Source organism: Phoenix dactylifera, chromosome 4, assembly GCF_009389715.1.
Source record: "Phoenix dactylifera cultivar Barhee BC4 chromosome 4, palm_55x_up_171113_PBpolish2nd_filt_p, whole genome shotgun sequence".
NCBI classification, from domain to species: Eukaryota; Viridiplantae; Streptophyta; class Magnoliopsida; order Arecales; family Arecaceae; genus Phoenix; species Phoenix dactylifera.
Window position 1 is genome coordinate 22,102,514 of NC_052395.1, and position 23,861 is coordinate 22,126,374.

The following is a 23,861-nucleotide window of genomic DNA, read 5'->3' on the forward strand; positions in this document are numbered from 1 at the left end:
CGATTTTAGGTGACAGTGAGTGAATAGGAATAAAACTTCAAGAAATATTATCCAGAACATTATCACAAATGCAGTAGTGATATTAAAACTAGTTCACTGGCATCAAAATACATTATCTTCGGATTTTCTAACTATAATATATTAGAACAGAATACATTTTCACCTGAGCTATTGCAACAAAATCCCCTGAGTTGGAGAATTTGTCATTAATAATGCTAAAATAAACAACATATAAACAAATGAAATTTTCATATATCTTATATATCTTCTTACAATATTCTATTCCTTACTTCCTTCCCATCATCTCTTTCCACCATTACAACCCTGATTGTCCTGATCCTCTCCTCTCATCATCAGTTCCATCAGAGTCCTTCCCATGCATCTAAGCCACCATGGTCCCTACTTCCTTCACCCTTTGCCCTCCATTTGATTAGAAGTTTCATTCATATTTGGTTAAAGCAAGGCTGCACCATATTTTCAGTAGCACTGTGAAAATTTAAAAAAAAATAAACAAAAAATAAACACCGAACATCGACCAACCTACCGTTATGTCCATTGGTGCTGCACCAAGATCCTCTCTTTCTTCATCATCTACTCGGTTAAGTTACCGCCCTTCTGTCACTTCCCTTAGTTTCAGTTTTTGAAACTAAAACAGAAAAATATTAATGATAATACGAATCAAGAAATAGAAGAAACTAACAATGAATCAAAACCCCACAAGCTAAAACCCTCCAAGAATCGATGAAAATCCCCACTGGAACAAGAAACAGTTAATTTTCACTGGAACTCAAAAAAACAAGTGAAGCAAGAATCGAAACCCTAGGTCAGAAACACTCGGCATTTGTTCAAAACCCTAGGAGGACCAAGGATCTCATGAAAGGAAGAACAAGAAAGTGAACGAGAAAAGAAAGAGAGAAGAGATGAGAGATAGAACACCGAAAGCACTGGTGAAGATTCGTAGTGAATGGGAAATCATGGAAGGGGCCTCCTCTGCCTCGACCCTCTCTCCGTCGTGTTCTAGAATGGAAGGGGGAAACAATGAGTTGGAAAGGTGCGGCCCAATCTGTAAGATAGGAGATGCGGTGGGTCCCATTCGGAATCCACGTAATGCCAGCTGTTAGGAGACAACCTGCATAAACGTTACGTATGATACGGTGGGTCCCACGTAATCCACTAAAAATCGGTTTTTAATTTGGCGTTTTCTCTTCGGACAAGAATTGGATTTAATAAGTTATTTTTTGTAGGGTCTCTTTATTCACTATTAGATCAGTAATGAGATTTTTTTTTTTTTTTTTCAAGAAGCCAAAACCTAAATGGCAAGTTATTAGAGTGTCCTTTTTCACGACCTAGGTGAACTCCTTGGCTTATAAACCCTGTTGTGTGGTTTTTATTCATTTCTCCCTCAAATCATATACAATATACAATAGGCAATGATCCCTAACTAAAATTTGGGTGTACAAGCATCAAATTTTATCATCTACATTGATCTTTCTCTGCATGGTGGGAATCCACCTCCCATATAATCATGACAAAAGATTTGTCAGAGCCTATCATCTTAACAGGAATGCATGAAATATATAGTTATTCTAGTTTTCATGGGATGCGGTGACTAGGAGTGTAACATCGATTCAGCTGAACTAAAAGAGATGGTTCAACGTATAAGGCTCTCACCATTACAAGGCCCGGAAAGGATGAAATTCGCAACCTTACCTCTATGTATACAGAAGTTCTTTTCATGTTTCAAAGCAATGTCCTTCAAGTTGCAATGGAGCAACCTTATTGTTGTGTCAAAATTCATCCTTGATTGAGTCCAATAGTATGCATGTTTATATTGGATTACTACAGAGTTTTTACAAATTTGAGTTGGGTTAGGCTTGAAAATCCCAATCCTATCCCAAGTAAGGATGGGTTAGGATTGTGCTTAAAACCAAAACCCAATCTGATCCAATCCCATCTATAAATAATTAAGTTTATATTATATTTTGAATAAATATTTATATGCTTCATTTAACTACATCTTCATTTCTATTAGGTCATAAACCTAGATAATGCATATAAGATTTCAACCACTCCAACATTAACATAATACGAATCTTAAAATTGTTTTGCCATTCCTGAATTACCTATATGACTTGACCTAACTCAATAAATCTAATCCAAACCAATTTAACTAAATACTAACCCATTCAATCAGCTTAAGGTGGGACCAGGTTGTATTGGGTTGGAGAAATCAAAACACAAGATTGTATTGGCTTTGAATAGAGTTGGGAGATATATTTTGGTCGAGCTAGAGTTAGTTCTCAACTTAAGACAATCCAACTTACCCAAGTTACAGTTCTCATGAGATATTTGGGTGGCCTCAATTCAAAATTTAAATCCAAAGTACTTCTAAATGCAAATAAAATTGAGTTTTATTGTGCTCAAGTTTTGGCCGTCATTATATAAATATCTAAAATATCTCAAACAATTTGATAAATACCTTTAGCTCTTCCAATCAAATATTTTGGTCATTCTTGTATAATTAACCAATATTTTTAATTAATTAAACTATTAAAGTACACATTAGTTATAGACACCATAGCATCTTCTTTCCCCTCACCTATCTTTCTTCCTCTTATTTCTCTCTGTAATTGAGTCACATTTTAATTAAGAATATATATGTAATTTTATTTTCATTGTCCTCCATCCAGAGATTGCATATAATAGTCTATAAATAGTTGAAGGTCGACTCGTAGATTTTCAATTAAAAAGAACTACAAAAAGATGCAGTCCATATAAAGCTTCAAGTTAGGGACTTATGAAATATTAAAGGCATTTGTGGATAAATATTTTTAAAATCATAATTGTAACATCTATATAAAATGAACATAAGGCCTTATAAAAATTATTATTGAGCATTATAACGGTTATAATAACAATTATGTGTCTTAAAACAAACATTCAGTATTAAAATAAGCACTGAAAGAATAATTATTGTTATAAAATGATACTAATTGTTGGATCTTAGAATTATTATTGGAGAGAATTTTGAGATAAAAAATTGAATTTTGGAAAACATATTTTGCTTGTAAGAACTTACAAGTGAAGAGAATGGTTGTTATTAATATTATGACAATTTATTGCAAGAAAAAATAATGAAAGATAATAACTATTATTTATTTCTATATTATTTATCTTAAAAATTTATTAGGGGTGGCTAAAACCATGATCTTTATAATGGTGCAAATGCCATCAATGCATGAAAAGTCAGGGACTCGCAACTACGTTTAATGGCAAACATCAACATCCGTCGTGACAGCTTTTATGGCGCTCCGCCCGTTATTAAAATAATGTTGTTCAAAATTCAATTTTTATTTATGAAAAATTATTATTTTAATTTATTTTAAGTAACGTGGAGGTGAAGCTGACGTCGCCTACATATAGGGCCCTTCGTCGAAACTTTTATCTTCCCTCTCGCTCTCCCCCGTTCCATCCCAACGATCCATCAGGATTTGGCGATCGAGAACCTGAAATTATTTCGGCGTTCGCGCGAGAGGCTTGAGATCCCGGTTGGGAGAGAACCTGAAATAATTTCGGCGTCGCCTATATATATGTGGGGACTTTTATCCTCCCTCCGACCCTCTCCCCTTCTCTCCCAACCGGGATCTGGCGATCTGGCCGCCTTGATATGGAGAACCTGAGCTCTCTTTCGCGCGAATGGCTTGAAAGGATGGCGAGCCGGGCAGTCACAACCCTGGAGTCGGCCTTCTTCTTTGCGCCCCTGCAGCGGTGATCCCGCTATCAACCTCGGCCGCCTCCGGAAGACGAGAACGGCGACTTGGAGGCAAGCGATCCGTCCCCATTTCGTATCTTTTCGCCTTTCTTGCATTCTTGATTCGGTTACTGAATACTTGTTTCTTGTTTTCAAGTTTCGTTTCGGCGTTCTTTGGTTTGCTGAGATGTTTCTTGGTTTCCGGTTCGGTTTTAGTTGGTTCTCGATTGCTAGTCTGGTTTTAGGGTTATATCTTCTTGTTATCTAGTTTGGTATCGGTGTTCTTTGGATTCCAGTGATTGTTCTTGGTTTCAAGTTCGGGTTTGGTCGGTTCTTGATTTCTAATATGGTTTTAGGGTTAGGCGGTGGTCTCCGTGTTATTTCGTGTCCTAGCTATGATTTGTTGGGTTCTAGTTTTGTGATGATCATCTAGTTCTAGTTTTGATGATTTATTTTCGTTCTTGGGGTTTGTTTTTATGCCAGTTTGAATAGATTTTGCTGAACATGGTGTTAGATCATTTTCCTTATGAATAGGTTGATAGAACTAATTGTTCCTATGATTTTATAAAAATTCCTTGTTTAGTTTCGATTATATTGTTAACATGTTTGATGATGTTTGCATTCTTGTGGAGTTTCTAGTCTCTGTGAGATATTTTTTAGTGATTGAAGTGGGTTTACTTTATTGTTGATATATCTTTCATATTATTCTCTGTTTTCCCCTTGATTTGCATCTGGCATTCAAAAGGATATTTCTTTTTGATCTTTTGACAGTTTTTGATTTTAATCTTCTACACTATCACGTGATGATTGGGATGAATTCTCAATGTCTTTGCTGCTTTTGCTTTTCTTGGCTTGAGTGGGATTTGGAGTTTAATTTATGTGTTTGAGTGGGGTTTTGTCTATTTGTTCTGTTGTTATGCAATCATTTGGTTCATGCAGAGGTGTAAGCAGTGCGGTTAACAGGGGAATTTCTATATGCTAGTGTCTGTAAGCATTTTTGTTTTGTTAATTGTCTGCTTCCATTTGTTTGCTGATACTTCTTTGAAACATTTGGTACTTGGGTTGGTGATTGAAGTAAATACTTCTTATTTGTGTTCAGATGGCTTCATCTGTGTATTATCTTTGTCTACTTACACATCATAGTGACTCCTCTATAGGCGTCGCCTAGCTTGCTTGTGAATGCAGTTATTGTAATTTTTATTGTCTGCTTTATTTTTCTGGCCGATATACATGTGCAGTCTTTTACAATAGTTTGATTTGGTATTTCTAATTAGTATCCAAGGAAAAGATCCTGTAATTCATGTATCATGAGCTCTGCCTTTGTTATTAACTTTATTTAACACTGATGTTCAATGTGATTTCGTCGTTGAATCACTACACTTTTGGATGAGCGGTGCTCTCTTAAAGCACTTGTTGCTTCATGAAATCCTACTTATATTCTTCCAAGATGCTGAAGTTATGTGTTTGTGTTTGAATAGGAAAAATTAGATTCATCCATTTTACATCAATGCTTGTCTCTCTCTCTCTCCCTCTCTCACACACACACTTAATGCAGATGGCAAATTAGGACTTCAGTAGAGAATTTTGATGATTTGTTGCTACAAGAATTACCGACAATGTTATTCAATGAATCTAGCTGCAGCTTTTGATGTTGTAGAATCCATAACTCTTTCGAAAACATGGCAAGTGGGATTCCTATATAATATGACTTAGTTTCAATAATCTGGATAATAATCATATTTGAATGCTTAAAATATTTTTTTTAATATATTGGTGGGTGATGAGGTTGTGTTATTCGTATTTTTGGTACCTATGCGTATCTGCCAACTTTATGTTATTGTAAATGGTGTCTACTCCTTGATATGCATATTTAATGCACTATGCTTTTAAGTACAGAAAAAAAGAGTGATACTATAAAAAATTGAGGGGAGAAGGACATAACATATATTGTTGAACATATTTAAAACTAGAACACAAATCAAGACAAATTATTTATTTTACTAAACTTTTAGTGCTCCTTCATATTTTTACTTTTAGGAGTCCAGCTTCCTTTATTTCCACTTTTTTTAAATCAACTAGTTTGTCGTCTTTTCACGCATTAATCAGTTTTAAGTTCATTTTATTTTGTTTCTGATCTGTTATCTAATAGGGCTTCAGCAATCTGGTCTTTTATGCTTTCCTCGGATATCATTCTATTTTGTTTACTAAAATTTGATTTATTTCTCTTTTATAGTATAATTTTCTCTGTTTTTTGCATCTTTTTTTTTCACTTTTGAAAACTCAGTTTTTTTTCTTGAGTTTATGTTCTCTCATGTTTATTATATAGTTCATTTTAGTTTTATATTTTCCATGTTTTCACTTTATTTTAATTTATTTTTAATCTTTTTTATAACAAGTGTTTGAATATTCCATTTTGTGTTTGTAGAGGGATATAGAGAACTGAAGTTATGATCTTGTAGGAGTCATTCTGCTCGTGTAGTTTGAGTTTGTCACATGTCACATGATGGTTAGAGGAGTGAAAACTGTGAATTCATATTGTTAAATGCTCCTTTTTTTTATAAAAAAAAGAGTTGTTTGTTGCGACACTGTGTCAAATCGTCCTTTCTTGGGATTGCTGCTATGTGCTAATGTATTATTGAATGCTATTTTTACTGGGGATATTTTGTGGAAGATCAAAGCCATTTTTCTCTACCATATTATGATTTCATCATTATGTCACATATTGTTATTTTCTTCTTGCAGGGATGTTTGATAATTAAAAAATGTCCCAATATATCACTATTCACTGGATGGTATGATTACTGAACTTTCGATCGTTTATTAATCCAGTCACTCAAAGGTACCCTCTTGATGATGCAAGTCATTTTCTCTACCATATTATATTTTTACTGTTATTCTGACCTGTCTTTTGTGATATATTATGTTCTTCCAAAAGCATGATCAGTGGTAGTTTTGATGATCATATGATCTTGTTTATGTCCAAGCAGAGATTATGAATTATGCCACTTGGACTCTTGTTATATAGGATTCACAATAAACAATTTCTTTGAAAATAATATCCTCTTCTTGTTTGAGCTATCTTTCTCAAGTCTGTGTATCAATCTTAAGGAGTAGGATGTGTGGAAGAATGAGCAAGGGCGACCCTTGCTAAGCAATTGGAGATTATATTCAAAATAATGACTCTGATGGGATCATTCATGAAGCTAATCTGTTATGTCTATTACTTAATCAAGTAAGCGTACTCAGCAAGCAGCCAGACTTGGCCCTTCTGTCAATTTATAATAGTTATAATAATATGTATGATGTACTATAAAAATGGTCTTTCCTTTTGACATGCAATTTTTATGTGCTGGTTTACTAGTAAGAAAAGAAAGTAATAAATATATTATAAAAATGACTGTTTTAGCATTAATGTAGTATTTTTGCTTATTAAGCTTTTGAAATTATTATCCAATATCAATTAAGAATGCTGGATTGAATGATATATTGATCACAGAAACCACAAAGGTCTCTATGTTTATTTATTTGAATTTGTTACTTTTTATGTGGTATTAGATCTTGTCTTCTAGGCATTTCTCTGATTGATCGAGACAAATAGTCTATGACTAAGAATTATCTGGTTGTTTTTGTTTGCATCAATTTCTATGCTACTTGGTGTGTGATCTCTTCCTGTTGTAATGTCTGAGATGGATGGAGGGAATGGAGCTAAAACCTTTATGCATAAAAATCTGGATTTTCTCTACTCAATTATATACTGATTACATATACTTGATGTTAAATTTTTCTCTATGGGCTTTTGAGATAAACAGTGGGAATCAAAGTAGACATCTTTCAAGAATTGATTGAATCTATTTGTTTTTGTCTCTGTTCGAACTTATCAACTCGGGAACTAATTGATTAAAGCCTTTTTGCTGGGTTGTTTCATATTGAATTTTGTGGTCACTGGATGGTAAGGTTACTGGACTTTACTGTATCATACTTGTACTGCTATTATGCTTACCTGTCTTTTGTTGTTCAGGTGTTTAAAAGTATTCTTTTTCTCTGCAAAGTTGCAACTGATGTTCTTGAGGTATTTACTTTGATGTCTTCACGGTTTTCATATTTTGATTATTTCTATGAAAGTGGGTGGTATTTTAAATTATTCTTTTATTTGAACTTTATCTTTTTGTTATTTTAAGCTGTTATGAGCACGGAGTTTCTATCATCATGTTATATACCAAATTATTTGATTCTATATGTTGGAGCATTGGGTGAGCAAAAAACATGGCATTCATGTATTTGAGTAGGAATAGTTTGGCATCTCTGTTCAAAGTTCAAACTCCCTAAACAGGAATATGTTGTGTCTGATGGCCATCTAATTGCCTCATGTGGGGTGATCAGGCTCCTTACAAAGGGATCACATTGAATTCAGAATTGGAGGCCACATTTTGCATTTTTGTACTTTATCTGGAATAGTTAGAGGTTTCCTAATTTGTTAAAGAACTATTTGGTTTTTATTTTAGAACCATTTATATGAATTGCAAAATGCATGTAGTAATACTGCTTTAGAAATATTATAATGTCATTAAAATTAAATATTTTGATATTCTGTGATACTTCAATATGCTGCTATAAAAGCTTTTGTTACTATTGAAAGTTACATATCTAATGCTGTAAATTTTGAGTAGTTGTATCACTTATGTAGATTCAATGGGAAACAGAAACAAGGAAAGAGAAACAAAATCTTTGTAGCTCACATGGAAAACATCTTAGGATAAAAAGATAGTCCTAAATGATCCATTATCACCAACATGGTAAATTTCAATAGTCCTCTAAAATATCTTGTCACCAGGTGCTGTCTTGGGAGTCATAGGTGTTGTTGCTAGGTGCCTAAAATGGAAGATACCATTCAAAAGCGGCCCAGGGCACTAATGATAAGGAGTGCATATATAACCAGTCAAATACATGTTGCTTGAAGATGAAATGTTGATATGGTGCTGACCACAAACTTAGAGCACCATATGCATTTACTCATGCCAAATGCTAGTGCATTTAATGCCCTTAAAAGGGGTTGCTGATTTTGGTACCATAACGATTTCTTTTATATATCATCTTTTCATCTATAAACTTACATTAGCTGCAATGCATGTGAGATTTATTTTACTCATGTGTATGTTTGTGTGCATTTACTGGAAAACTATATTTAAGTGGTATAAACTTTTGGAGGTCACATGTTTGAAAATGGCAAGTTTGGTGCTCTTGAGAAAACTAGAAGTGTGACTTCTTGTGCTTATTGGTGTAGATTTTGAGACTTCTTTTTGTGGAAGTTGTAGGGGCTTGTGCCTAAGTTGAGCGTGAGGCCTTTTTCTCCAATTTTTATTATCAGTTATCAAGATTCTTATAAGCTCATTGCAGTCATGAACCTCATGGAATCCCTGATTCTCATTCCATAGTATATGGGTTTCCATATAGAGGGATCCACTTGTAAGGCACCAACCATGAGAAAGTATTCAACATGTATCAGACATTAACCAACTAATTAGCATAAAACTCAGCCATATTTTAGTGTTGCTCATCGTCATGGTATGTATAGGTAGCAGACCTTCAGCCTATGGTGTGAATGTTTTCATTGTACAAGTTGATAACAGGAAGTTTCACTTTCGTTGAGCTTGTAAGTATGACTTTTCTCCCTCTCCCTTCTGTAATTTTCCAATCATGCTGCTTCACTTTGGAAAATCAATTGTGGGAAGATGAAGAGAATGAACTTCCTATTTGGAAACTGACAAAAACAAATCAACTTATAAAAACTGAGATATGATGCCACAGAAAACTGATGCCAATCTAAGAAATTTATGTTCTAAACTTAATATTCCCAAATAAAAAAGGCATATTTTTTCAAAGTATCTTGATCATTACTAGCAAATGACAATCTTTATTATACGCATTCAAACACCTTTCTAGTGCATTGCTTCCAAATTTATATGATCAATAATTGCTAGAAACCACAAATCTTAATGGTTTGAGCTACTGTTTTTTTCGGAGGGTACAGAAGATCTCCAGAAAATAGTTTCCTAGTTGCGGCACGGATACAAGAGCTTCTAGGGATCATGGATGTAAGGTATACTTTTCTAGTAATCTGTAGTAGGCTAGTAGCTTTAATTTTTTTTTTTTCAAGATGTTCTTATTTGAAATCTTTTTGTGCCTGAATAGAACTAAACCTTTGCTGATAAACCATTTATTAACTCATTGGTGGACTCACATGCACCACCATTATAAGCAGTTAAGGATTCATGCAGTTCTTGCAAGTTTTTCTTCATTGGTGAGGTATTCCCACTTGCATTTATGTTGATGTTCTGTTCTGTATAATTGATAAATCTAAACAGTACTACTGACCATCTGGAAGTGTGATGATCACATCATCTAGAGAAAAGCTTCCATTCATTTTTGACGTTTAATATCCTTCGGTTGAAATTCTAGCAGTGCAGAAACCAGGCTGCTTTGGATCTGGTAAAGCTGCACTTTTACCAGTAAGCATAGGAATAACATTTGCCTCGGTCGGTCAATCAGTGACATGTTCTTGCACACACATTAGTGCCATGTGAATACATCTTGCTGCCGCATGTCTGGGACATTCACCAGTTAATTATGGATCTATAAGCTCCAACCACTTGCCATCTTCCATAACTTCCATGCCTGACAATTCCGTCACACTATTAGCTGATAAGATATAACTAGATTTTGTTTAGGAAGAAAAGGCAATAAAAAGGTATCGATCAGCTCTGATGCTCACATGGCCTAGGAAGTTAAGAGAGTTGCCATGTTGATGAAAGTCAGCATTCCTCTTTCCACTTATAAGCTCTTAAAGCAACACATGAAAGCTAAAGACATCAGACATCATCCAAGAGAATATTGCTGGCTTTCAGATCCTTATGGACAATTCACAGTCGAGAGAGCTTGTGAAGATAAAGAGGTTCGTGCTATTCATTCAATGATGTGGAAGCGCTTACCTCAGTCTAAAAGTGCTCCACTGGTCGAGTCCAGGCAACATCAAGAGAATGTGGGACAGAATTTACAGAAATTGATGAAGAGTAATACAGAAAGTTGAAGAGCTGAAGTAGTTCGTTTATCTGATAACAAACCATAGAGAAAAAGAGAAAACCAAGCTTTTGTTTGGCATGTATTCATAGATGTGTATCTTCTCTTCTCCTTGAATGCATCACCTTAAAAGTCTTACCAAATTTCTGTGCTTGGCTAAAGCTGAATTTCATTCTCAAACTTATTAGTCCTTATCCTGAATGGGAAGAAAGCCTTTTAACTGCTATCTCTTGCCCCTCTGGCAACCAGACCTGGAATAGGTCATGGAAAGCAACCCAATGTAACAACTACATCAAAAGAAAATATTTGGCCACACATTGAGAAATATAATTCAATTATGTGCATTGTTCCTCAAAATCTTCTCATCAATATCATTTACCTGCAATTTGAAGTGATTTACTTGGTGACTTTATCTATCACCTGGATCCCCATCTGATTTCTTCATATGAACTTAGTAGGTGGGGAAGTGTTGAATTCAACAAGGCGACGTGACAACCCTATAGATCCTCTCCCAAACTCTGACGCGACCATCATGATTGTTGCATGAGATGAAACTCGACCAGAGAACTCGAGATCCACCCGTCCATTCGTTGCCAAAAAATTTCGGAACTTCCTTCTTTCCACCTTATCAGTGTAGGCTCTACCACCTCTCTTTTCACTAGCCCCAGGATGCGGTTGAAATCGCCCGCCACTACGGTTGGGACCCTTGGGAGACAAGGTTGGTGACCTTGCCCTAAAAGACTCTTCTCATCCTGTAGTAAGTACTAGCATACACACCACACAAAAACCAAGGAGCCTCATTCGGCTCAGAAATTACCGTTACAACTTTCTGAGGGTAGTTGCAGAACACATCCACAATGGCTACCCCTCGCTTCTGCAGCACCAGGATACCCCCAGATAGCCTCTGAGACTCAACTGCAAAAGACTCCCAAACAGCTGCAAGGTGATTTTGCACTCGACGAAGGCCACCTCGAGAGAGCCTTGTCTCGCACAGGAAGCAGATGTTCGGGTCGTTCACCTGGACCAGGCTTCTAAAAGAAGTGTTGAAGGAGGGCTTGGCCGCTCCCTTGCAGTTCCAAGCAAGAATCTTCATTTCGCATCACGCTGCCGGTCGAGCCCCTGCTCACCCTCGCATTGGGCCCCAGCTCCCTTCATCCCAGCCTGGACCAGCCCCTTGCCGATCCCAACACCCTCGACGGGGCTGACGCCTTCCCCCAACACCACTGGCTCTGCACTGCACCGCGAGTTGGGCCCCCGCTCCACACTGCAGAAGATCTCACCCACCTTCGCATCAAACTGGGCTGCCCTACCATCGACTCCACCTTCGGCCAAATCAGAAGCTTCCCCCATCACTGTTGACATCACCATCCTCATTGCCGAAAGGTGATCCAGGGGCCCCAAAGCAGCACACGCCATTGGCAATCTTCTTGGCCACCACCCCCCCAGCCCAGATGTTGGGGGTTCCGCGTCCATGCCTCCCGAGACACCACCACCTAGTGCAACGCCTCTCGGAACAGACCCAGGGACGTCACTGCCGACATCCCCGGTGAAGGCGGCGGGGGGAGAGTGGATCAGGGTTCACCGAGGTCGGGGCCGCCCTCACCAGAGATGACGCTGGAGAAGCAGCGGGAAGCGGTGACATCTCCAGCTCCCGGGCACCCTGACCCGACCTCGATCCCTAGTTGGGCCCGGTCAGCCGCTTAGCCTCCACAGACTCGCCCAAATCATCATGGCAGGTGGCTCGACCCGAGCTACCGGGCCGGCCCATAGTAGCTTGGCCTAGACCCGCGTCAGTTGACCCAGACGTCGGGCTTCTGGGCAGCTTGTTCGAAGGGCCTTTGCCCACATCCAACATGTGGACCTCTGGGCCAGCCTGCGTCCCGGCCGGCCCACCACCATCTACATCGCTCACCGAGTTGCCCAGGTCCAACAACGGGTCAAAGCCCGACTCGACCGCCGCAATCTTTTGCAATAGCTTGATGGTATTTCTAATCAGCATCCAAGGAAAAGATCTGTAATTCTTGTACCATGGGGTCTGCCATTGCTATTAACTTTATTTAATGCAGATGTTGAATGTGATTTTCGTTGTTGAATCACTACACTTTTGGATGAGCGGTGCTCTTTATTGCACTTGTTGCTCCATGAAATCCCACTTATTTTCTTCCAAGGTGCTGAACTTATGTGTTTGTGTTTGAATAGGAAAATTTCGATTCATCCATTTTACATCAATGCTTGTCTCTCATACGCACACACATACGTGCGCGTGCACAATGAAGATGGTAAATTAGGACTTCGATAGATAATTTGGTGATTTGTTGCTACAAGAATACTGACAATCTTATTCATGAAGCTAGCTGTAGCTTTTGATGTTGTAGAATCTGTTTGTATCAAAAACATGGCAAGTGGGATTCCAATATGTTATGATTTAGTTTTAGTAATTTGGATAATAATCAAATTTAGATGCTTGAAATCTTTTTATTAGGGATTTTTGCATAAATACCCTTCTGAAAATTCAAATTTGCATAAATATCTTCTTAAAATTTATATTTATTTTTGAACCCTCATAAAACACTGTTTTCGTACAAATGCCCCTAATATAGCGGTTCTTCTAACACCATTAATAAAAACTATATTTATTTTAATTAAAAATAAAATAGAATTTTGTAATTATTTTTTTCTCCATCGCGATCGCCTTGTAAATATTTCTTTTTACACATCTACCCATTAAGAATATTTTAATCATTTTAATTTGAAATCGTTACTTTTTTAACGGCGTTAGATGGCATGGGAACATATACAAAAATAAGGATAAAAAAAGATAGAATAGCAAAACAAGTGTTTTACGAGGATATATATGAAAATATCAATTTTGGGAGAGTATTCATGCAATATTCGATATTTAGGAGAATATTAATGCAAAAAACCCTTTTTATTAATACATTGGTGGGTGATAAGGTTGTGTTTTTTATATTTTTGGTACCAATGCATATCTGCCAACTTTATGTTATTGTAAATGGTGCCTACTCCTTGATAGGCATATCTAATGCACTATGCTTTTAGATACAGAAAAAAAGAGAGATACTATAAAATGTTAAGGGGAAAAAGATATAACTTATATTGTTGAACATAATTAAACCTAGAAACAAAAATCAAGACAAATTATTTATTTTACTAAATTTTTAATGCTCCATCATATTTTTACTTTTAGAAATCCAGCTTTCTTTATTTCCACTTTTTTTAATCAACTATTTTGTCATCTTTTCATGCGTTAATCAGTTTTAAGTTTATTTCATTTTGTTTCTGATCTGTTCTCTAATAGGGTTTCAGCAATCTGGTCTTTTATGATTTTCTCAAATATCATTCTATTTTGTTTACTAAAATTTGATTTATTTTTCCTTTATAGTATAATATTTTCTGTTTTTTTGCATCTTTTTTTTCACTTTTGAAAACTCAGTTTTTTTTTTTTGAGTTTATGTTCTCTCATGTTTATTATATATTTCATTTTACTTTTATATATTTTATGTTTTCACTTTATTTTAATTTATTTTTAATTTTTTTTATAACTAGTTTGTATGTTTGTAGAGGGATATAGAGAATTGAAGTTATGATCTTGTAGGAGTCATTTTGCTCTTGTAGTTTGAGTTTGCCACATGAGACATGATGGTTAGAGGAGTGAACACTATGAATTCATATTGATAGAAATGCTCTTTTTTTAAATAAAAAAAAAATTTGTTTGTTGCGACACTGTGCTCAAATCTTTCTTTCTTGAGATCACTACTATGTGCTAATGTATTATTGAATGCTATTTTTACTGGGGATTTTTTGTGGAAGATTAAAGCCATTTTTCTCTACCATATTATGATCTCATCATTATGTCACATATTGTTAGATTCTTCTTGCAAGGATGTTTGATAATTAAAAAATGTGCCAATATATCACTATTCACTGGATGGTATGATTACTGGACTTTCCATCATTTATTAATCCAGTCGCTCAAAGGTACCCACTTGATGATGCAAGTCATTTTCTCCACTATATTATAATTTTAGTATTATTCTGACCTGTCTTTTGTGATATATTATGTTCTTCCAAAAGCATGATCAGTGGTAGTTTTGATGATCTTATAATCTTGTTTATGACCAAGCAGAGATTATGAATTATGCCACTTGGACTCTTGGTATATAGGATTCACATTAAACAATTTCTTTGAAACTAATGTCCTCTTTTTGTTTGAGCAATCTTTCTCAAGTCTGTGTATCAATCTTAAGGAGTTGGATGTGTGGAAGAATGAGTAAGGGCGACCCTTGCTAAGCAATTGGAGATTATATTTAATGACTCTGATGGGATCATTCATGAAGACAATCTGTTATGTCTATTATTCAATCAAGTAAGCGTACTCAGCAAGCAGCCAGACACGGCCCTTCTGTCAGATTCTTGTGCAGGCATGGAAAGAAATATGTTTTCATTCCACCTTTGGATTATAAAGGTTTTCTTTTTTCTACGCAAGATGGCTCATACAATTCTAATATGAATATATCTAAAAAAATCTAAATACAACAAGTCACAAAATATGCGAGACAGTACTTTTTTTGCGTGATATACTACAAAAAAAAAATCACCATCCCTATTGATCTTTCTCTATGCCTTGTCCTAAGAGTAATGCCGCGACTTGTTAAGGATATTTGACATCGCTGCCATGCATTGGGCCCGGGGTTCGACAAACGCTTTCTAAGAATATGATATGACTTGAATATCTTTTTGTACTTTTCTCACATGCTAAACTCGTTGTCTGCAGCTCGAGGTGGAAGGAAATCAAGCTTAGTTTAGCATGCCCGTGCAAGTGCACCTAACCACATCCTGTCCACATGGAAGCTGACCCAAAGCCCATTCGTTTTCATTTTATTTTCTTTTGTTTTCCCTATTGTTTGACTATAACATTACTGAAAAAGCATACAAAAATTAAAGCCAAGCACAACGGAGGTTCTTTTAATTCCAATTATCCATATTTGTTCGGGCTCCAAAAATTGTGTGGACTCATTTTATTTTCCAACGAGCCAAAGCCTGTCTCAATTAAGCTGATTCATAGCTGCACATAAGCCGCTTGAATCATTTGCAACCTTGATGACTCGAGCATTTTCAAGTACTAACGGGTAAATGTATGTCAATTCCATAAAATAAATTTAACATTCATTAACAATGGTGACAATTCCAATAAGTCTAATGGAATAGCGTATGGAGAGAGAGAGATTTTAAGAATTAAGGGTATGAGGTCGCGTTTGTGGAACTCAGACCCAGCACAGCTCGGATCGGTCAAAGTAGTGACGGCACAAACTATTTGGACCTACTCGAGCTGTGATGGGATCCGAGTTTGGTGGGCAGATTGAGCTCACAGTAAAATAGGTTTTTTTTTTTTTTGATGAAAAAAAGGGATAGGGGGGAGGAAGGGACAGTAAAATAGGTTTGGACGACAGTAATATGGTAAGTTCGAGGTCCTATTAGTTAATGTCTTGGCTAAAGATCAAGGCATTTTTCTGAAAAGGTTATGTGTAATTTCTATTATACCCTTAATAAAAGTTAGGTCTTTAATGTCTCTTTAATATTGAAGGGTTTTTTTGTGAAAAAATAAAAGTGGAGTGATTCCTGGCTCATGGGAAAGTAATTTTTCCATGAAAGGTGGGAATCATATTCTCATGGGAATAATACTTTTTCGTCTTTCTCCTTTGGAAACTCCAACCAAATAAGAGGCATCTTATTACTTTTTCGTTAACCACACTTTTTGTCCTTATTTTTCTGCGAACCAAACGAGCCCTAAGTCTAATGGAATAGCGTATGTGGAGAGAGAGAGAGAGAGAGAGAGAGAGAGAGATTTTAAGGATAAGAGTATGAGGTTGCTTTTGTGGAACTCAGACCCAGCACAGCTCGGACCGGTCAAAGTAGTGACGGCACAAACTATTTGGACCTATTCAAGCTGTGATGGGATCCGGGTCTGGTGGGCAGATCGAGCTCACAGTAAAATGGGTTTGGACGACAGTAATATAGTAAGTTCGAGGTCCTATTAGTTAATGTCCTGGCTGAAGACCAGGGCGAAGCGACCAGACTGTTTCAACACTACATGACCCTAGTAGTGCCTTTAGCGAATAACATTTTTTTACCAAAAAAAAAAGCATTGTTATGTTTATATAGTAAAGTCGTATAGGAGAATGTATCATGGGTGATATTGAAGCCTGGATCGGGTGTTAAAGTCCCAATCCCAGTCAACACGATTGAAAGTTGTAATCCAGTCTACCAAAGGGCGCGGGCTATCAATTTCTGCAAAATACTTACACATGGAACTATAATGAGGAGACGACATACGGAAAGGGAGTTCGATAATGGCATTTCCACAAAAGCATAATGATGAACCGTCAGATCATGACCTTAATTTCAATCTGGGACAATAACTGCTATAAATGAGCCGTTAGTCTATGCACATGCTGCACACTTGCATTCATATTTCACACCTAGCTATCATTGAACAGGAAGTTTTGCACCCTCATAGAGCACAAGCAAAAGATCTATCGTGGCGACGAACCAGCCATATATTTTGTGCGAACATGGGCAAGCCACAATTTGCATTATTTTGTATATGTGTATTACTAGGATCTTCTCGAGGGCAATTAGAAGCCACAAGTTAGGGATATTCGAGATGATATTAAAGAACATAATTACAAATCACGAAATGTCCAAGACAGCTCTTCCTCATGTGATTTACCACAAAAAAAATCTCTCGGTCTACAGCTCCATTGGCATTTCTATAGATATGCTTTGCCGTGAGAGTAATGCCACAGCAGTCAGGATATTTGACGTCGCTGCCATGCATGGGGCCTGCGGTTGGCCAAACGCTTCAGAAGAATATGATATGATTTGAATATTCTTTCATACTTTTCTCATATACTTAACTCATTGTCTGCATCTCGAGGTGGAAGGAAATCAAGCTTAGTTTAGTATCCACTTGCAGTGCACCTGACCACATCCTGTCCACAAGGAAGCTGACCCAAAGCCCGTCGTTTTCCTTTTTATTTTCTTTTGTTTTCTCTATTGCTTGACTACAACATTACTGAAAAATCATACAGAAATTAAAGCCAAGAAGAACCTAGCTTCCTTTAATTTCAATTATCCATATCTATTCAGGCTCCAAAGCTTTGTAGAGCTGGGTTGGTTGAGTAGAATAAACTTACATCATTTCCGTTGAATCTCCAGGAATCACTAAGAATCCACAAGCTCACCAGATCTGCTGAGATGGAAAGGGCAACCATGTCTGATCTTATCGATTAAGTGTTTACCCAGCTTACTATATCCGACACTACTAATCTGCTCCAGATGAATGGTCCTTGGCATCCTTAGGGCATGTTTGATGCTCTGCATTGGCTGCCGCAATGTAACTCCAAAAGTTCAACGAACTTTGAAATTTAATTAGTGTAGTTCTTTCACGCCTTTGGTGACTGTCAATCCTTTACACTTATCTGTTAAGTATGTAAATTAGTTTGATCAATCTTGTGACAACATCTTCATCATATATTATTTCAGGTTTTACCATCGTCCATGTTGCTGGAAATTGGACCCGGGGGCAGTCTTTGGTCGAGGGAGAGGGAGCTGCGGGTCACCACGGCGGGGCGGCGACCAGTCGGCGGGCGGCGTCCTCCGTTTGGGGTGGCCGGAGAGAGGAAGCAGGGGGTCCTCACGGCGGGGCGGCGATCCGTCAGCGGGCGGCGTCCTCCGTCTGGGTGCCTGCAGACAAACCGGTGGCCGGGCTTTCCGGCGCCGGCCCTCCGACGCTCAAGTCAGGGAGGGGGCAAATAGTGTAAAGAGGAGATAAACAGTGTTTGTAGGGCACGGAATTTTCCAACCCCCTCCTGAGAAGCCAAGGCTTCCTTTTATAGGTGGGGGTCGGTTTACCTGTGATGTAACAGGGCGAGGCCATAGTACGGCTTGGCATGCGGCTCAGGTCGGCGCACGGTCAGGCGAATCATTGTGCTGATGTCGGCGGTGAGGGCGTCGTACGACCCGAACCAGCACGCTATCAGGCAAATCATTGCATTGGTGTCGGAGGTATGGCCGAGATCAGAGACTTATCATGGTTGACCAGACTCTGCTGGGCTAACTTGCCGTGGAGAGCTGAGAGTCCGTAGATGACAGGAGCCATACGCATTAAATGTGGAGTAAGCCGGAGATCCGCATTAATTGTGGAGTAAGCCGGAGATCCGCATTGATTGTTGAGTGAACTGGAGGTTTACAGTGACCATGCGCAATAAATGCTGAAGCAGCAGCAGGATATGGTCCTCAGTTGGACCTCGGAGGAGTACGGCCGTAGTAGGTGGCTGACAAGGGTAGACCTTGAGCATCAGGATTTTTCTAGGTCGGAGGTCTCGAGGTCGGATGTCTTGAGGTCGGGCGTTCCAAGGTCGGACGTTCCGAGGTCGGATGCCGACTTTGGCTGTTCAGGGTCGGCGATTGTGCGGCTTCTTGGGGGCATTCGTGTCACTTGGGGGGGAAAAAATCTTATTCCCCCAACACTACCCCCCGACTTCCGAGTTCGAGCGGCTTGCGGGCTCGGACGTGGGAAGTAAAGTCTATCATTAAAGTTGGGGGGCGAATCTCGTCCGCGCCCTCGTGTTTCTCGGAGTTTTTATGGCGAGACCTGCGCCCTTGGGCGTTTCGAGGTTGCTTTATTCAGCGAACTTATGGTGGAGCTCGTATCCTTACGTTTCTCGGAGCGGATGTAACGGGGGTGGCGTCTCTTGGATCGCCAAGATCGCTTCGTGCGGCGGACCCATGATGAGGGTCCTCGGGCTCGACGAGGCGGCGCCTCGATCCCGTAATCGAGACTCCCCGCTTATCAATGAGTGTGCCGTTACGGGGTTCAAAACGGACACGTGGCATGATCTAGGGTCGGACGCTTCCGATCTCGTATTACTGGATCATGGATCCGGCGAGATGGAGGCTACATCGGGGCTCCACGTGCCCCAGGGCCTTATTAAATGAGGGGAGCGGAGGTGCCGTCCGCTCGTTCTTCAAGGCGATTCGATTCTGCGGACCCATAATGAGGCCCCGAGGTCCGATGGGACGGGGCTTCGATTTCGAACCTGATTTATTGATCCGGAGTGAATACGGTGCCTCGGCCTCCGAGGTCGACACGTGGCGCAATCCGGTCGGGGGATGGGAACCGACCCTGCCGATCTGGACCGTCAAGGGGGTCTATATAAACCCCTCGAGTTTGCCCTAAAGGTTTTATTTGGCCGCCTCTTATTTTTGTTGTCTTTCTCCCTTGCTTCCTTCCTCAACCGAACCTCGCCGTCGGTGCCCGGAGCGATTTCCGGCGATGTCCAGTAGGTCCCTACCCTGTGATTGCTAGGGTTCCTCTTCTCTTTTCCTCCCAGTTTTCATCCTCTGCTTTTAATTTTATTTCGCTCTCCTGTGAAATGGGTCTTGGTCCGGAGGAGGTAGGGTCAAGTCTGTCAGAGGAGGAGTTGGAGTTAATCCGCTCCCGGTTTTTCTTCCAGCCCGGGTTTCGTCTCGAAACTGCGGGGCCGGAAGACAGGGTGACGCAGCCGCCCCCAGGTCGGATCGCGGTTTACCGCGAGACGCTCTGGGCGGGCCTGCGGTTCCCCGTTCACGAGTTCGTGAACAACTTGCTGGTCGAGTACCAACTCGTCCCAGCACAGCTCGCTCCGAACTCGTGGAGAACCATCATCGGGTTCCTCTCCCTGTGTCTCGGGCATGGGATCCCGATTACCGTGAGCGTCTTCCATCGGTGTTTCTTATTAAAGAAGAACCCGGCGGACGCGGAGTGGCTATACTTTGCCTTTCGAGGCGGTATGTCGCTCTTTCACGGGGCCCCTTCCTCTATTCATGAGTGGAAGGGGAAATTTTTCTTCCTGGCGTCCGAGGCGCCGTGGGGGTTCAATCCGAGGTGGGGACACCCTTGGTTGAAGGCCCTCAACAAGCTCTCCGAGCCCTCGGGGAGGGAGCAGAGGACCCTGGACTCTCTCCGAGCCCTCGGGAAGGGCTACGACCTGACTGAGATCCTACGGGAGGACGCCCTGGCGAGCGTGGGTCTGAGCTCGGCGCGCCCCGAGGGTAAGGGTAGTTACATTACTTTCTTTCCTTGTCCTTTGTTTTTACTGCCACTGGTCTGACACTTAGTGAAATTTTTGATTTCAGATATTCCCCATATGCCGACCAGCAACACATCACTTTTTTCCCGCCTGAGGAGGCGAGAGGCCGAGGCCGGGGGAGCTATACCCCAGCCTCGGAAGAAGGCGAGGTCGGTCGGCGCTTCCACGTCGGCCGGGACGAGTGGCCTTGAGGCGGGGGCCTCCACAGCCGACCCGAGGCGGGCGCGGGTCGTTAGTGACGCGGGCCCATCGGCCCTTCCTTGCCCTGCCCCCATTGCCCAGCGGGAGGGCCCGGCTTCGGGTTCCTCACAGCGCCCGGGGCCTGAGCCGACCAGGGGCCCTGGAGCAAGCGGCCCCGAGATCCCGAGGCCGGACGTACCGAGCTCCTCAAGATACTTTCAAGAGGAGTCGGATGAGCTGGACTCCCCTATCCCCGAGGGGAGTTCAGCTATTCATGATGCTGAGGTCGCACGTGCCGTGTTTCGGCGTGCGATGCTTCCGGCGGACCGGGCCGAGTTCCGGAACATTCCGTTGGAGGACATTGTTGACAGTACCTACTGCAACACTGCCCGGGTAAGTCCTTTTCTTGATTTCCTTAAAGTTATTAGCGAATCCAGATGTTTTTAACTCACGATCATTTTGTCTCTTTCTTTTCAGCATGTTCACGAGCTCGACACCCTGGTGTTCATCGCCCAGGGGTGTCAGGAAGAGACCCGGCGGGTCAGCCGGGAGTTGGAACCGGCCAAGAAGAGAGTCGCCGAGCTGGAGGCGGCGTTGGCCGAGGCCGAGGCTCGGCGAGAGGCCACCGAGGCCGAGCGCCTTGCTATGGCGGAGGCGCTTGAGGAGGAAAGGGCTGCTCACGCCCTGACCAGGTCGGCCTTGCACGGTTCAGAGGCGCGCTTGGGGGAGGTCCAGTCCGAGGTCGCGGGCCTCAAATACAAGGACGGGGTTTCTCGCCTCCGAATCGAGCAGCTTGAGGCCCGAGAGAGGAGGGCACTCGAGCGAGCTGAACATGCCGTGGAACTCTTCAAGGAGTCGGAAGAGTTCCGCGACATGTTAGAGGAGGAGACAGTCGACGGGTTGCTCCGGGGTTTCGAGAACTTCCGGGTGCAGATGGCCCGGTACTGTCCCCAGTACGACCTTTCGACGGTCCGTCCGAGGATGAACCTAGGCTACGGGTCCGACACGGAAGACCTTCCTACCATTTTGACATCCGAGGCAGGATTGTACGAACAAGACCCCGCCGAGCCTTCGACGAGGGCGGCCGAGACGGACGGCGTCCCGGAGGCGGCACCGGCGGCTGAGACGGACGACGTCCCGGAGGCGGCACCCGAGGCCCCTGCCCCCGATCCCGAGCCTGTGCCGGCTGAAGATCCCGAGGTCATCACAGTGCCAGACGATCCCCCGGATGTAGCTGCCGCCGCTTAAGGCTTGGCGCATTTTTTCATGTCAGCGGACGAGATTGTGGAGGCACAGGTGGAGAAGATGGATCCTTCCCTGATAGAGATGCTAAAGAAGCGTGGGCAAGACAAGTCAGGGAGAAAGAAAGGTGCTGACTTGAAACGGGAAGGGGGATGGCATGATCTGGGAAGTGCTAAGCCAGTTGGAGAAGACCCCGAGCCTGTGCCGGCTGAAGGTCCCGAGGCCATCACCGTGGACGACCCCGCGGATGTTGCTGCCGCCGCTTAAGACTTGGCGTATTTTTTCTTTTTCATTGTATCCGGGGTCGGCTCTTGAATGGCCGACCTCCAATTTTGTAATTGGCCTTCCGGCCCTTTGTCAATGAAAAAATACTTTTGTCATTCCGTGCTCGTCTTTTCCTTTCTTGTCGTGAATGAGGCTAGAGCCTTAGCTAACCGCCTCGACGACCTCTAACTTTGCATTTTAGTTTTCGGGCTACTTAATGAAGTTGCCCTTTTTTCTGAGTTATACCTTGGCCTTCTCGGATCTTAGTCATTCCGAGCAAAGGGAGCTCCGAGCTTAGGTTTCCAGAAAATTTTTCTAAGTCCTATAACTCGGATCTTAGAATTGCGAAAGTCGTCACGTTCGGCCTTTAGGGAAATCCCAAGGCATTGAGGTCGGGCCTTAGCCCTTCGAGTAGGATCGGGCTAGGTCTGTTCGTGCCGCTATTCGGGGAGTCCAGTCAGGTTTCCGAACTTGACTTCCGGGTCCTTTGTAGGGAGCGCGGGCTAATAGTCGAATTATCGCCGAAGGTTTCCATGGTTATCGTTCTCGGAATTTACCGAGGTTTCGGTGAGTAAGGCTGGAATCTCTAAAGATCGCCTTAGTATCTGTGTTCGGCTGGTACACTCGCGGCCGGGACCACTTTCTCAGCTAGACGTCGGAGTCTATGTATGGGGGCCGAGTTGGGCCCTAATTTATGAAGACATTGTACCAGTTGAGACTTGACAAGTGGAGACTTGTCGAACGGAGCATGCATAATGTAGTTAGGAGATCGGTCTTAAGCCGATCCATTGGAGTAGCCCGACTTTGGGGCGAGATAGGACTCCAACGTTGGATGATTAGCAGTATGTAGATAAAATTTGACAAGGAGGGCGTCGAGTTAGATGTACCTCTTGCATTCTCAGAGTTGTGCTTCACATGGCGAAGTAGGTTACTTCCCTTCCTCGTCAACCTCCGGAGTCATTTTTGGCTTGTAAGAGGGGGGCTCGGGCTTCTCACGGACCCGACGGCACCCGCCGAAGTTGAGAGGATCTGGGGAGGCTTTATTGATTTGTAGCTCTTTTCTAGGTTGAGGGAGCTTGAGACCCTATGGTCGGACTTCGGGGCGCCCCAACCTTGGTCGAGGGATCTTGCGTTAGGTCGGCGGGTCTGTGGGCGCTCTACCGAAGTAGGATGCGCGCTAGCTCAGTGGCAGAGCT

The 23,861-nt window shown here is 41.4% G+C and overlaps 1 protein-coding gene and 1 long non-coding RNA gene across 2 annotated transcripts; one reads left to right on the forward strand and one right to left on the reverse strand.

The window, feature by feature from the left end:
* Positions 1-232: 232 nt before the first annotated feature.
* Positions 233-1,018, reverse strand: LOC120110560. The gene is made up of 2 exons (XR_005511680.1): positions 545-1,018; positions 233-464 (listed from the first exon to the last, which is right to left on the reverse strand). It is a non-coding gene; the product is annotated as an uncharacterized LOC120110560 (long non-coding RNA).
* A 20,453-nt stretch (positions 1,019-21,471) lies between these two features.
* Positions 21,472-22,407, forward strand: LOC120110663. The gene is made up of 3 exons (XM_039126243.1): positions 21,472-21,552; positions 21,637-21,972; positions 22,093-22,407. Exons 1-3 carry the CDS (start codon positions 21,472-21,474, stop codon positions 22,405-22,407), a joined length of 732 nt encoding a protein of 243 aa, XP_038982171.1.
* The last annotated feature ends 1,454 nt before the right edge of the window (positions 22,408-23,861 follow it).

Excerpts from the sequence above, each read along its gene's own strand:
- LOC120110663 (XM_039126243.1), top strand. The coding sequence starts at position 21,472 with ATGCTTCCGGCGGACCGGGCCGAGTTCCGGAACATTCCGTTGGAGGAC. Across the intron at positions 21,553-21,636 it reads CCTACTGCAACACTGCCCGG|CATGTTCACGAGCTCGACAC; the intron begins GTAAGTCCTTTT and ends CTTTCTTTTCAG. Across the intron at positions 21,973-22,092 it reads TTGAGGCCCGAGAGAGGAGG|ATGGCCCGGTACTGTCCCCA; the intron begins GCACTCGAGCGA and ends TTCCGGGTGCAG.